This window comes from Tauraco erythrolophus, chromosome 2 (assembly GCF_009769465.1).
Source record: "Tauraco erythrolophus isolate bTauEry1 chromosome 2, bTauEry1.pri, whole genome shotgun sequence".
Lineage (NCBI taxonomy): Eukaryota > Metazoa > Chordata > Aves > Musophagiformes > Musophagidae > Tauraco > Tauraco erythrolophus.
Window position 1 is genome coordinate 42,625,963 of NC_141466.1, and position 15,701 is coordinate 42,641,663.

The 15,701-nt window shown below is 39.9% G+C and overlaps 1 protein-coding gene across 1 annotated transcript in view; it reads left to right on the forward strand.

Moving 5' to 3' along the window:
- EYS (EGF-like photoreceptor maintenance factor) overlaps positions 1-15,701 on the forward strand; it is a 55,644-nt gene that overhangs the window by 11,784 nt on the left and 28,159 nt on the right. The window contains exons 4-5 of the mRNA XM_086625295.1: positions 6,314-6,480; positions 6,668-6,812. Of these exons, the coding sequence (XP_086481421.1) occupies positions 6,314-6,480; positions 6,668-6,812 (312 nt within the window). The remainder of the gene's footprint in view (positions 1-6,313; positions 6,481-6,667; positions 6,813-15,701) is intronic.

Consider the following 15,701-nt stretch of genomic DNA (forward strand, 5'->3'; position numbering starts at 1 on the left):
ACAGCTGAGAAGCAGGTTATATAAACTTACTTACAACATTTGTACTAAGATTTTAGCACGGACGCTGATGTCATGGCTAACCTCTTTTGAGATACTATCAAATGTTGTCTGATGCAGAGATGCGTAACGTCTTCTTCCTCTTACTCCCACAATGCTTGTAAATCAAAAGTCACCCTCATTCTAATAGCTTGCTTAATTTAATACCGAACTTCTCACAGCCAGAAACTAACAGTACTCCCAATTTCCCCTGATCATGGTGGACACACCCTCTTTTTTAGGTCTTGGGGCTATGGCTGACCCCAGGCTTGGGTTAGAATACCAGAAGAACATCTCCTATTCCCACAGGCCAGGACAAAAGTTGCCACTGTCTGTATGTGTAATGGGTGCAGGTGCCCAGGTTTTGCTAGCAAGGGGCTGCAAGGGGTCTCCGTGAGGAGAGGCCAGAGCTGCTCCATGCCAGACACAGTCAGCTCCAATCAACCCACCACAGGGCACAGCCGAGCCCCTCAGCCAAGGTGATGGCACCTCACGGAAAATGTATTTTCAAATAGGGAAGGAAACACCACAGAGGGAGGAAGAAGGAACAAGAAGAGTGAGAAACAGCAGAGAGAACACAAGGTCAGAGGTGGAGGAGCAGGAGCAGGAGGAGGAGCTCAAGCTTCATTCCACCTCCACAGAGGAGCAGATTACCAACACTGCAGCCTGTGGAGAATGCCACATCAGAGCAGATGGATGTTCCCTTAAGTAACTACAGCCCATGGAGAGCCCACACTGGAGCAGAGGAAAGGTGTGAGAAGAAAGGAGAGACAGAGAGAAACCACCATGTACTGACCACAGACCCTCACCCTCATGCACCGCTTGGTGTTGTGCGGAAGAGGAATCCTGAATGAAGGAGTGAAGTTGGGCCTTAACATGTTAAGCTTGTGTAAATAGTTGTTTGGTACGTCTTTTATAAGTCGGAATAATAATGTAAAAGCAAAAGCAAATCCACTTGTATCGCTTGCCCTGGGAATATTTAGATAGCAGTACTGCAAAAGTGTGGTAGCTTTTATTCTCCAGTTTCTGTTAAACAATTACCTATATTTACTAAATTCCAATATTTCTGCCTGGCTGAATCCAAGATTTTTGAATTTTGGATCAATTCAGGCTGAATACATGCTAACTTATTTTGCTTTCAAACTGGAATAAACAAATCTTATCCTTTCCAAAGACTTGTAAGTATAATGCTTTACATGAAAAAAGAGGAGGCATCTATGCATATGTATAAATATGGATATGTTCATTATCAGACCGAAAAAAAGGAAGTCTGAAAGAAGAAAACCTATATTATTCACTTGACTAGACATAAATCATTTTCAGGAAACAGAAAAACAGTGAATATAATAATAATAATAATATAAACAGTAAATATTTCTTCAAAAGAAACATGGTCGTCAGGTCGAGGGAGGCGATTCTGCCCCTCTACTCAGCTCTCATGAGACCCCACCTGGAATACTGCGTTCAGCTCTGGAGTCCACAACACAAGAAGGACATGGAGCTGCTGGAGCGAGTCCAGAGGAGGGCCACAAAGATGATCCGAGGGCTGGAACAACTCTGCTTTGAAGACAGGCTGAGAGAGTTGGGGCTGTTCAGCCTGGAGAAGAGAAGGCTCCAGGGTGATCTTATTGCCGCCTTCCAGTACTTAAAGGAGGTGTACAGGAAAGCTGGACTTTTTACAAGGGGGTGTAGTGATAAGACAAGGGGCAATGGCTTTAAACTGAAAGAGGGCAGATTTAGATTGGATATAAGGAAGAAATTCTTCACTGTAAGGGTGGTGAGGCACTGGAACAGGTTGCCTAAAGAAGTTGTGGATGCCCCATCCCTGGAAGTGTTCAAGGCCAGGTTGGATGAGGCTTTGGGCAACCTGGTGTGGTGGAGGGTTTCCCTGCCCGTGGCAGGGGGGTTGGAACTAGATGATCTTTGAGGTCCCTTCCAACTGTAACCATTCCATGATTCTATAAAGGTCTTCAAAACTAAAAGCACTGAAACACTGATAGTTTCAAAGAGCATACATCTAACAAGAAGAAAGTACTGCTGAGTGTGCTCTTTGCAACTAAAGCATGAGATTATTTATACATACTAAACATTTTTCTCTCAGTGTAAATTATTTTTAAAGGATGTAACTCGAGTCCTGCATTGCAGGACATTTAAAACTGGTATGTATAAAAGTGTGCTTTTTCAACAGCTGCACGGTTTAAATATATACAGTAAAAAATAATGTAAAACAGATAAATTCAAGTTTCATCTGCTGCCCTCTTGCAATAAAAAGATACTGTGCTTGTTCCTCTCTCCCAAAAAAATCTTTCTTTTAAAGGATTTTTACCAATGACAGGATATTTAGTCCTAAATGTAAAGAAATTATTTGCTTCAGATTTTCAAAGAAATGAGTTCTAAACTGAAAGTTTAAGACTTCAGAGAATTAAAGCTCTTCTGAGCAGAGAAACTTCGGTAATAAATACTCTAGAGATAATAACAGATAGAAGTGCCTAAAAAGTGGGAATTTTTTCCTCCTCAAAATCCATCAATTAGTGTATACTCTACGAAATAACCACCATTGGTTTTCATAGCTAAGATAGTCAAGTCACTTAACTTACAACCTTGAAAGTGTAAAACATTAAAACATTTGGGATCTGATTCTATTTGCATATTAGTGTAAGAAAAACTGAATCAATAAAATTATGCTATTGTAAGACTAAGTAAGTAGAAATCGATCATTATTGAATCCCTAAACAAGCGGATCAGAAATCAACAAAAAGAATGTGAATTTAAGACAGCTTGATTTCTTTGAAGCCTACTTGAGAGTCTGTTTTCCTTTCCATTCTTGGTACAGACAAGGAATAAGATAAAAAAAATCAAAAAGCAACTCAACAGTTAAAAGCTGTCTCATTTATGCAGACTATTAATTAACATTATCTTCACCATCAGGGCAGTTTTGTAGAGTGCTGACACTGTTGCATTTCTTTTATGTACTTCATTTCCAAGAAAGCGTTTTAAAAATTCAGGCAACATTTTAAACAACACTTTGTCTTTAATATGCCTCCCCTAGTTATGCAGGCCAATTCGCATAAGTACATTGTGGACGGTGCTGAAAATAGCAACTTAGTAATGATTAAAAAAAAATTGTTATTTACAGTTTGGAAGTCCTTCACTGGTAATGTGCCAGTGAAACTGAAGGCAACAGGGTTTCATTCAGTCATGAACAAATCACTGTAATAAGAATGAACAGTGTTTGTGTTCTGTTCAACTCAATTTAACTGCACATTTTGTACAGAGGCTATGCATTCAAATTCTTCGGAATAATCTTTTTTTTATATATATATTCATGTTGCATCAAAATAGTAAGTGTATAGAAAAATCAAACTTCTGTATAGAAAAAGCAGAGTACTGTTCCACCACCCTCTCCCGCATTGCTATGTGAGATAAGGGGAATATGGCAGTTTTGGCCGTGAAACAGCATTATGCAGAGCTTCAGTCAGAGAACGAGACATATGTATCATTGCTTCTTGCAGGGAGAAGCCCACTTTACCTTTTGCAAATGAAGCAAACTCTCCACACACTTGGGGCAGGGGCATCAAGACACACTTCTGAAATGACGGCCAACGTATGACACTGCAAGAACAAATAAGAGACCTTCCTTAAAACAAATACTAAATAAGATAGCCTTATGAAAACAGAAGAAAATATCAAACAAAACACAGTTCATGGGCATGAAATTGAGCACTGAGTTTCTTGAATTGACAGACAAGTTGTAAAAAGAAATTGATGGATTTTCATTTCAATTCAGGATATCTTCATCCAAGACTGAGAACATTCTTCCCTTTTACTGTTGTTTGCATCCCAATTCTTTCACAATAGTAAGAGTACATGCAAAAGTAAGGGTGGGGTTTGTTAAAAGAAACAAGTTCATCATGTTTTCTCCAACTAACGATGGTTCCACTCTTGCCTACATAAGGGATTGGATTCTCTTCAAAGATGGCAGTGCAAAAAATCATTTACTTGGATGATGAGGAATTGGTCCAGGAATTGAATTCTTACTCACAGGCTTTATGTCAAACTTAAAATCTTTCAAATAAAATTTTATAGTATAGAATCGTAGAATCACAGAATGGTTAGGGTTGGAAGGGACCTCAAAGATCATCTAGTTCCAACCCCCCTGCCATGGGCAGAGACACCTTCCACTGCAGCAGGTAGCTCAAAGCCTCATCCAACCTGGCCTTGAACACTTCCAGGGATGGGGCATCCACAATTTCTCTCAAAGTGTTCAAGACAGTATGGTACTTGAAAAGCACAGACTACATGATGGCATGTAGTCCTAAATGTAAAAAGAAATTAAATTATTTACTGCAAATTTGCAAAGGAATGAGTTCTAACCTTGTCGTGGTTTAGGCCAATCTGGCAACTAAACTCCACACAACTGCTCTCTCACTCCTTCCCCAGTGAAGTGGAGAGGAGAAAAATGTAATAAAGGGACTGAGAGTCAAGACAAGAACAGAGGGAGCACACACTGACCATGGTCTCAGGCAAAACAGACTAGGCTTTCTCAAAACAATTTATTAACGGTTACTTAAAAGGACAAAGGCAAACAAAACCAGTTACTTGAGAGGATAAAAAGAAACAAAACCAGATCTTAAAAATGACACCTTCCCCCTCCCCCCCCTTTCCTTTTCTTCCCAGCTCTACCTCCTCCCCCCAGTGGCGCAAGAGGACAGGGAATGGGGGAGTGCAGGTCAGTTCATCCCATGTTGTTACTGCCACTCCTTTCTCAAAGGAGGAGGAGTCCTTACACCCTTTTCCCTTACTCCAGTGGATCCCCTACTCACAAGGAAAATCCATAAACTTCTCCAGCATGAGTCCTACCCACAGGATGCAATCCTTCCCCATCGGATTGCTCCAGTGCGGGCTTTACCAGAGTCTCGGATTCTTAGGCAGTCGTTGCCACTTGCTCAGGCGTGGGTTGTCCCACGGATTCTAGATGCCTCTCTACCTTGTCGTGCATCTCAACATGACCGTCCTCAGGCCCAGACATCTCTTCTCCAACATGGGCTTCTCCACAGGCTGCAAGTGGGTCTCTGCTCCACCGAGTCTGTCCTGGCTGCAGGGGGGCCACCTGCCGTCTCGCCACTGGTTGCAGGGGAAAGTCAGCTCCGGCACACCTCCTCTCGCTCCGCTCCATCGTCACTGACCTGGTGTCGGTGTGGCCGTTTCTCTCAGGTCTTAGTCCTCTCTGGGTGAACTCAGCCCAGCGGGCACCCCGGGAGTGGGGCACTCCCCAAGTTCCCCAAGCGACTCCACCGCTGCCATCTTGAGCACATGGTGCCGGCCCGGCGCGGGCAGCCACCCAGCCAGAAACAGGGGAGTGTAGGCAGTGCCCTCCTCCCCTCTCTCCTCCTGGGCAAAGGCACACCTTTCCGGTTCCTTTGTCCCAATTTAAATAGGGCAATTCGCAGAGGCGTTGATTGGCTCAACTCTGAGGAGCACTGGAGTCTGATCTGGTGGCCAGAACCTGGGTGGTCACAGGGAGCAAAACCCCTCTCCTGCCACCAGAACCTCCCCCCACATCAAACCATTACAAACCTGAAAGTTTAAGAAGACTTCAGAGAATTCAAGCATATAGCTGTTCTGACCAGAGGAACTCCAGTAACAAATACTCTAGAGCCTCCCTAATAAGGAGCAGCTGCAATAAAGTCTCCAGGCACTCTTGGGTCAAGGGCAGCTAACCGAGCTTGTCAGAAGTTGTTAGAGCTTCTTCAGGCCCATATCTCTGTTACCCCCCTTACCTTGTAGCAGCAGATGCCCTAAAGTTTTGAGGCTGTTAGAGTACCCACCATGAAAGCTGAAAGCATGCTAGAATAGAATTAAATCATTGGCTAACCTTACATGCAACTTGGAATTTCAATTTGCCTTTTTTAAGATTTTGGAGAAAGTTGAAAATTTTTTCATGTTGCAGGGGGAGGGAACAGCAATGACTGCTAAATACATCAGGTTCAACAGGTTTTGTGGATGTCACTAACCTACTCTAGAGTGAAAAAGAACTTCCTTCAAAAAGCCTGTAAATATGTTAAAAATCTCTGCAGTTTCTATTTTAAATTTACAGGAAAACAGGAAATAGCATTACAGGTTAAACAGAGAGTATTAAAAATACATACAAAACTTAAAACCTTTCTGGCTAAAATTTTCCTAAACTGATATCTTTTCAATGGATTTGGAGAATATTTTATGCATCAGTATTCACTAAATCCTGGAATAAGTAGTGTTTCTATTTTTGTCTTTTCAGGTCTGAATGGAGACGATTTCTTGGTGTTAGGCCTCCGTGATGGCAGAGTAGTATATAGCTACAATCTAGGTTCTGGCACAGCAACAATCATTAGTAAACCACTTGATCTGACACTCAGTATTCATGTTATCCATCTTGGCAGATATCTCCAAAAAGGCTGGCTGAAGGTAAGAGAATATTTCCTTTACAAGGATAGCTTTTAGATGAAAATGTTCTCTTTTTTTCACATTTTATATGGAAAATTTAAAAATTACTTTTGTGTTTCCCTGTTAAGTTTGTAGGACTGTGTTCATGAGGAGTTCTTAAATAAGGTGAATTCCTTTGTTGTAACAAATATAAATGTTTCATTGAAAGGTGGATGATCAGAAGAATAAAACTGTCACTTCTCCTGGGAGGCTAGTTGGACTCAATGTCTTCAGTGAGTTTTATTTAGGAGGCTATCGCGAGTACACTCCAGAGCTACTACCAAAGGGATCCAGATTTAAGAACGGCTTTCAAGGTAAATATTATACTGCTTTCAGTTCCTTTTAAAGCAATCATCAGATTGTTTCAGTTGCCTGTGAAATAAAGATTTCTGTCTTAGAAGGAAACAAACTACAGTCTCCTTGGCTGAGATTCCTGTGACTTTTTCATTATTTCACTATGACAACTAAGAAACATGATGGAAAGAAAGGCTATGGTAAATATTTTTAATACTATCTGTTTCTGATAAAAATGGAAGTTTGCCATCATATCATTTCTTATCTGCCCCTATTCTACAGCATCACTCCAAAAGGGCTTTCTTTTTCTGCAGTAAAGTAATTTAGATTCTTCTCCCACCTAGTTCTGACCATTGCCACTGGCAGTGCTAATTTGAGTAAGAGTTTTTATGCTGAAAGCTTCTTTCTGATAAGACATCATGAAATCTGCGGGGTGGTTTTTTTTTCCTAACATCATGATCTAGCTCTCTAAACAGGACCTAAGTAATTCCTGTTAGGAATATTTCAGCTATTTAACAGATAATAATTCCTAGCTCAAAACTGATATTTGAAGCTCTGTAGAAATCTTAATTCAACTCCTACCAATCAGATCAGCAATAAAGCAAAGGATTTGTTCACACCACTTACTTCTATAGAAATAATGTGCTCAATATTTGTGAAGTAAACTTCAGTTTATTTTAAGAAATGGAAAGCCTTTCAAATGAAAAGAAAGCATCTTGCCATGGCAGAGCAAAGTTTGAGTTCTCAATTATAAAATTGGGGCACATTCTGAAAGGCAAGCATAGCAGTAAAATTCACTTTCATATGCTACTACGCTCTATTGCCACTAAAATCACTTAACTGCTTCTTTTCTAGCTGTCACCTTACTTTTTCTTCTTACACAGGAACTTCCTCATAATCAAGTTTCTTATGCTATAATCAACTTTTCTCTCAGAAAGCCATAATAATTAACATTTCATCTGTCTCTGTCTTTTCAGGAAGTACGGGTTGAATAGTTATGCTTTTCATAGCTTCTTAACAGCTTCCAATTTGCATATCAGAAAATGTAATGTATATGCACTTGTTCTAATAGTGTCAATATTTGTGAAGTGTTTCTGACTTTTTGTTATAGACGTGTTAATGTTGGGGGTGACTGTCACATCCCAAGTATCTGCCCATGACCACATCACATCTCAGTTAAGGGTCCACAGATACAGTGGCAAGAAGGAGGGAGAGGTGACTCAGATTTGCTGATCCCCTCTGTGTGGGTTAAAGTGAGAACACACTCAAGGTCTGTGGGTAAACAAAAACCTTTATTCCATAGTTAGGCTTATTGGTAAATAATTGGATAGTAGAAATACTTATTGCTTGCTGCATGTATGGAGTTTTATACTTTGTGTTACTTATTAGAGAGGAAAAAAAAAAGATATAAAAAGGAAGATAAAAGAAGAAGAAAGAGGGGGGGAGGGAGAGAGATCACCGGTCCAGGTTCCAGCGTTGGTCCAGCCAACCGGGGTCTCTGGTGTGTAGGAGCACTTGTCCAGAAGTTCCACCTGATGGCACTGGCCTCCTCCTTTTCTGTCTGCCGTTCACAATGGACTGCCCCTCTGTCCCGGTGGCAGTTTTATCTCAGGGCAGAGCTCAGAGAGTTTTGCTTCAGGGTTTCTGCACCTTGTGAGTGTTTGAGATATTCCTCAGAAAGCCTCAGGGAATCTCCATGCCCTGTTCCCTTATCGAATTTTTGTCTCCTGCTATTGTCTGCACCCTTCCAAGCAACCAGTTCTTTGTTCCAGGGGGTCACAAGATAGCCTTGGTGTTAGATTGTAACAGTTCTTCCATGTTGGTATCCTACAATGACCAAGAGGAATCTCTGGTGCTTCATCTTAACCACAAACTTTTATGGGTTTTACAGGTTCCTCATGTTGCAACTGTATAGCAATGGCCAAATTTCTACAAATGCAGGATGAATTTCTTAAAAAAAAAAAAAAAGAAAAAGAAATATTTCAAAGTTCATATGCTGTTAGTAACCATACTATTTATTGGTTTTTTCTTACTGTTTAGAAACAAGTCTACCTCAAAATTCTGTCAAATGTGTAGCACACAAACAGTTTTCTCTTTTTCCCTATCATTCACACCATTAATCCTACTATATTCACTAATTCATTCCGTGCTCCAGTTCCCAGTAGCAGCTTGTCTCTGTTCTCCAGAGCATATTGACTTTCAAGGAAGCTATGCTTTCCTATGACCAGTTTCCTACAACATTTTCTTATGTAGTCAGCATCTCATTTGTTCTTCTAACACAGAAATCTCCCCAGTTCCAGCTCACAGGATCCCCTGGATCAGAAATAAACCTCCGTAGCTCTTCTCCAGAGTGGGAACTGCAATACCACTAACACAAAAGAAAATTTTGAACCATTTTACTTCAGCCAGTCTGCAGCTATAAGGAATCCACAGAAAAACTCTGAAAGTGACAGTCAAGATAAATTTATCTAGCACATAGTTGATTAAGCCACTCAGACTTTTAGAAAGCTGCTGTTGGCTGCTTTTAAAGACATGATTTATTAAAACCATTAACTTCTAATACTAGAGTGTACCTCTCCTTTTGTAAGCAATCACTATTGGATCAAGAAACATTGAGGTCAGCCTTGCTGCCGCAGATTAACTGTCCCCAGTGTCAGTGTGCAATCATTTAGGATTTTTACTCGATATAGCTACTGTTTCAGACCATTTCCTCCCTTACTTGCAGGTCTTCAGCAGTTGTTCAAGTAATTTCCATGAGGGAAGAGGAAATTGAAAATAAATGTATTTAATAAAGTTTAATTTAATAATCAAAAGATTGAGAATTTTAAGTTTAGGAAATTTGGAGATTATCCCCTACAGATTCTTTTGATAGGCCGAAGAATGTTCGATGGTACATTGTGCAATTTATAAAACTTCCTTCAGCCCCTGTGAGAAGCTGAAGAAACTAGTAAAGTTAGAGCTCAGATGAAGCAGCCAAGTTTATGTGGAGTTTGAGAGGCTCTGAACTTTTAGCTTTGGTCTGAATTTGTAGCTCCTTGTGGGCTTACAGGAGCCTTTTGTAAATGGGAACTGATGGGATAGTTTTTCTTAAGTGGTCCAGCTTTTCTTCATTGTACTACTAACTGTGTAATAAGGGACCTTTGAGACTTTCTGAAGGTGTGAGCAGAGCGTACTTGCAGCTGCTCTAACAAGTCAGTGTGGGTTTTAGGTAGCTGCAAGTCTTGTGGCCAAAGAGACTCAACCTGCTCATTATGGACAATCTGAAACGGAGTATAAAATCAACTGCCTCATGTTAAGGTCTGCACAGCTCAACGCTATGGACTCACACAAATGAGGTAAAGAATTATTTGGAAAAGCCAGAAGTTACAGCTGAATTTCCAGACCTCACATCTCTAAGGCAGGAAGAGAGAAAATCTGGTGTCAGGAAGAAAAAAAGAGGGAAAGTTCTGATGTTTCATGCTGTGTGCTACCATGACGGCAGGACGTGATCTCTAGCCATAGAAGCAATTGATGGAGAGCCAGGGCTGAATCTATAAAAAGTGAAGAGCAGAGGAGGAGTAGCAATGGATTGTTCCTGTGGTCTTGTTCATAAATAGGATGAAGTTATGGCTACAGAAGCATGGGATGTTTGACAGCAAACAGTATTAAATGGAGGAGTAAAAAGGCAGAAGAAGCCTCACCATAAGCTGAACTGTTGAGAAAACCTCTTTCACACTGGAAGAGTCCACTTCTTCACATAAACAATCTGCAAAATAAGGAAATAAAAATTCCAGCTACTGCAGTCACTTTTTTAAAATAAAGCAACCCAAAACTCAGTTGAGTTCAAATAGATACAAATACAGCCTTGTGGTCTTTATGTACCTGCATCACAGATGTCACAGCAGGAAAGTGACCTCTGAGGTAGTTTTTAATCAGTGTTGACTCTGCATCACAGTTTGGTATGATATATACAGGCCCTCTTGGTGTTTGAGTTAACCCTCAGAGCAGGACTGGGTAGATCACTGTAGGGCCATCTTCTCTTCTAGACAAACACCCCACTACTCACAAGCAGTCAGAAAAACAGGGGAAAGAGCAAAACACTTTAGGACAGGTAGAAATTTAGAATGTTTAAATTCATGACCTGCATTCAGATAGATCACAGTTATCTATGTATTTTTTTCCGGCAGTTCTCTTGCTGCATTTTTAGTACATCTTGCTTGAAAATGCCTGCTTTGTGTATTTTTTTTTAGTCAAATTAGTACCAAGTGCTTGCAAGCACGTAAGGGAGACTAGTGAGAAATTTTGAAAAAAACTCTTTGTATGATAAGGATATATCCAGGGAAAAAAAAAAAAAAAAAAAGTAAAGCTGAGTAACAAGTCATATTCTTATTATAATCTCTGAAGTTTCCTTAATTCATTGTTGGTGGCTCTTTGGGCGGTGTGTGAGCTCTGCTTGACTGGGGTAAAAAGCTATAATTAACATCGAGAGTACAAAAACCTGCTTGACAGAAAGCCTTAAGTGTGTTCTAAGGAGTAACTAGATAAAAGAGTACGAACAAAAGAATTCTCTGTGAGTGCACTGTCTTGTTGCATCTGATTTCAGCTTGTTTGCATCAAACTCTAATCTTCAGGATCAAACCAAGTTTACTCGCAAATTCAGAAAACTTCTTTTCAGTTCCTCATGCAAACTTGACTGTTGTCAGAAAACCTCTCCACTACTCAGAATAGTTGGCAAGCCTCTCATTAAAAGAGGCCCAGAACTGGCGAAGCAAGGGAATTCAGGTCAGAAAGAAGGCACATTCATTAGCTAATCTCTCTGCGAAGGTTGTATAGTGCTTGCTACAACAGGCTCAAATTTGCTGCTCTGAGGCCTTCATCTGCATCCCACTGACCAAGAATTAGCAGGAAAAAGAAAATTTAAAAGAAAATTCAGTTGAACTCACAAAGCAGGGCCAAAATCCTCTTGTACCTACGATATGCTTTGTTTACGAAGTGCCAAGAACTGCTTTCTAACCTGGGTGTTCTGCCGGTACAGTTAAACTAGTCATCAACACAAATGCCAGTTTATTTTCCCTGATGACCTTACCAGTTCTTAGGTACTCACTGTGCTTTCCATGTTTACACAGGGCTCGGGGCTGCTTTTCTTAGCGCTCCAGCAAGAATCAGGAGAACAGAACATGCTTTATCTGCTACGGATAAACAGATGAACCATTAGGTTAGGATTTACTGAGCATATAGTGGCCTAAAACCGGCACCGTTAAAAGCAAAGAAGCATAATATGAAGATTGCAAATAATCATCAAAGCTAGTTATTTTTAAATTGTTTAATATGAATTTTGGCCTTACCAGTTACGTGGCAGTATAAACAGAACTATAAATGTATGTAATATGGAAAAAACTGGTCCAAGAAAGCTCCTTTTGCTAACATTATTCTTACTATAGTTAAAATAGTTATCGTTCTGTATTACCTATATTTCCTTCAAAACTAATCACAAATTAAGGATTATAAAAAAAAAATCACAGCTGGACAGTCATTGTGTCTTTCAGGTGCAAGTCTTTTTCCTTAGTATGATTTCATGAATCCTGCAAAAACTCATATTAAGGCGATTTTTTTAAAAAAACAGTATTGATGATTACTTGCAATCTCCATATCATATCTTTTCCCTGCTTTTAATAATAAGCAGAAAAAACCTCTGGCATGCACTACTGAACACCTACTATTCTCATTATTTCACATCACTGTGGGAACTCACCATATCTCAGCTAAGTTGTATAAATCAGGTTTAGAAAGATATGAGCATTCCAAATACATTACTGTACTGTTTTAACTAATGTGGTTAAAAACCTGATTTTTAGTTTAAAATCGTGTACATTTATGTATAGATCTGGATGATATTTCAGAAGTGCTTAAGGCTACCTTTAAATGTGACTCTAAATCACTTGGATGTTTAGGTGTATTTTGAGAGTTACTTAGGGTTTGATATTAAAAGATGTAATATATGGCAGAATCTTCAGCTTTTGCAGTACATGAATAAGCACGTGGTCGGAAATGGATTAAGAAATACTGGTTAATTAAGTTAGACCTGAGTCTAACCACCCTGTGCAGTCTCTAGGAATATCTAAGACTATCCAAAGGGCAATCCCAGAAAGCCCACAGGATAAGCAGGAGCTGCCTGGAGGTAGTGAGTAGGGAAAATCTCTGCTTCACTCTGAAGCTTCGGCTCCTCTTTTCACTTGAGATACCAATGTATTAGCAATTAAAAAAATGTCAGGGTATAGATCCAGGCACTGACACTCAATCACTCTCAATAAATTTTTACAATGATCCCTGACAATATTGGTCTGTCACAACTAGTTTTTTCCCAAATAATTCTTGGTGTATTTAGGATTTGACATCATCTAGAGACCATTTTCCCATCAGCAGTCTGGATGAAGCTATACTGTTCTGGAAAGTAGTAAAAGTTTGGTAATATAATCATGACTATACCAGGTCACTTGCCCGCAGGACCAAGTAACAGACCTGGAAATGTTACCTTGCTAGTGTAAATTAACTTTTGAATTATTTTCTGAGATTAAAGGCCTAAAGGAGCAGCATATGCCTACTTTAAAATGTAAAACGATCTGTATGTACCAGGGGCTGAAGTATCACATTAAGAAGGGGAGAATCTTGGGTCTTTCCCTGAAGGAGTCCTTTTCAGCTAAGGAAATTCAAGTCCATATTCTCTGCCTGCATTACTTTAGGCAGTGTTCTCTGGATTCTTACATATTTTACATTAAACAGACTCTTGGCCTCTGTCTCCTTTTTTGGGGGTGGTTTTTTTTTGACCGCGTTTTATCTCATATAGATGCATTCCTGTACGAGCACACTGTGTAAACACAAAATTGTGTCTAGTCATCCGTAGTCACTGATTTTGTATTCTGTCTATTCCTTTAGAAATTACTTCTGTTGTTTTACCTATCATTAAATGACGGAACTTAGAACCATCTGTTCATTTGCCTGAACAGAAAGTAGCCAGCACACCTTTAACTCATGTAGATGGTATGATTGCCCATCCACTGCAGATGTTCTGGTGGAACCCATTCATCGAGGATTGACACTGTCCTGTTGTTTGGTTTGTCTTGAGTTCTATATCTGTTTTAAACTTCATTTCTTTTTCTTTCTACTTTTGAGGTTGCATTTTTGATGTTCAAGTTCGCACCAGCATGGATCAAGAGTTTAGATCACCAGGGACTCCAGAAGGTCACCCCATTCTGGTCGCAGTGTTGGACAATGTAAAGATTCCCCATGCAGTTTAATAAAATGCAGAAATGGGGGGAAGTGCAGAGAAGGTGGCTCTACGGTTTAGAAGTATAATTTTTTTTTTGTAAACTACAAGCATAGACTGTTCTCTAGACTACTAACTACAGTAATTTAATGTCTTGATAACAGAAGTCTCCGGAGCCTGTCATCTTGTTAGAAAGAAAGAAAACTGCTGAGGGGTTCATTCAGTTTACACAGAGAATTTTAATCTTACATTAATAAAATCAGAACTAAAATATTACCATTATGTTCGAACACTTCCTGGGGAACTCTTCTATGAAATTCCAATGGCTAGTTCTGCTCCGCTGAAGTCACCGTCAATCCTGACTTACTACAAAGTGCATGGGAAAAACCTAGGTATTTAGGACAGACTTTTTTTAAGCTAAGTGAGCAGCCTAGCTAGCACAGAACAAATAGCGAAGAGGGGAGGCTTGACTGTCTTATTGTCTGAACATGGTTGATGGGGCAAAAAATAGCTGACTTCTGTTTCCTGTAAATCAGTATTTTCATCTAAGAACCCCTTTCTGGAGTAAACCACTGACTGGCGAACATCAGAAAGTTCTGAGACAGTTTAAATCCTTAGGAGCTCCCTTACCATAGCACCTCTGCAGCCTTCTAGTCCTGCTCAGTACTCGTCTTCATACACACGAGTGCTCTGGGCCTCAGTTTGTGATTTCTGTGGATACTTTCCTGACTCTCAAGTGCACCTTCCCTGGTCACTCTCCGTGCCATGTCTCAAGTTGTTCATTCATCACTGCCTTTCCAGATCTGCTGGTTGGCCTGCCTCATGTAAGATCTTCTTAATCAATTCAAACAAAACAAGGTGTGTTAGTAAGGATGTGATGTTAAAACTGATGACGTCAGTTCATCATATAGCTGTTTACCTGGCTAATCTATGGTATAATAAGTGGTGGCAAGGACAGCTGGTCCAGATGACGAGTCTATGGTCTTTCATGCTTATCAGTAAGTGTAGATAGATCTTAGTGTCCAGACTGTAAGGCATACAAGAAGGAAGTTATTTGCAATTCCAAATTACTGTTGTGTGTCAACACTCCCATTGTAATAAATCTGGTTTTCAAACACTTTGTAACAGCGGTAAAACCTTTGCTGAGGAGCGCTTTTGATTTGAAAAGTATCTGCCAAGATTAATTATACTTTCTTCCCCTCATGTCGTGCATATGTGTTCATTATTTACACTTATTTGCATAATTTTTTTAAAAGAGAAAAGTGCTGATTTAAAAGATACCAGGCCACCGACTGAAAACCCTGCAGACAGCAAGGCAGATAAGAATAAAGACAGACTTTGCACTGTGGAGCCTCTGTGTATGGTTCTTTTTCAAAACAACAAAGACCTGTCCTTCTGTGTGCTACAAAGAAAAATTTTGCATACCTGTCAAGCTAAAAACCATCTGCTAACTATGTGCTGGAGGCAGAATTTTATGGTAATTGTTTTTTCTGCCCCTGAGACAAATTTTCATCTGTAAGAAAACCTGTACAAAACTAGTGGTTCTAAAGCTAGTAAGGCTGTACTAAAATTTGGAAAATTCACCCCTGAAATGCAGCATGCAGTTCCCTCCCCATTCCCCTTATCAGTGTATTTATATTCTCTTAAATACAGTAATGAGGGAAAT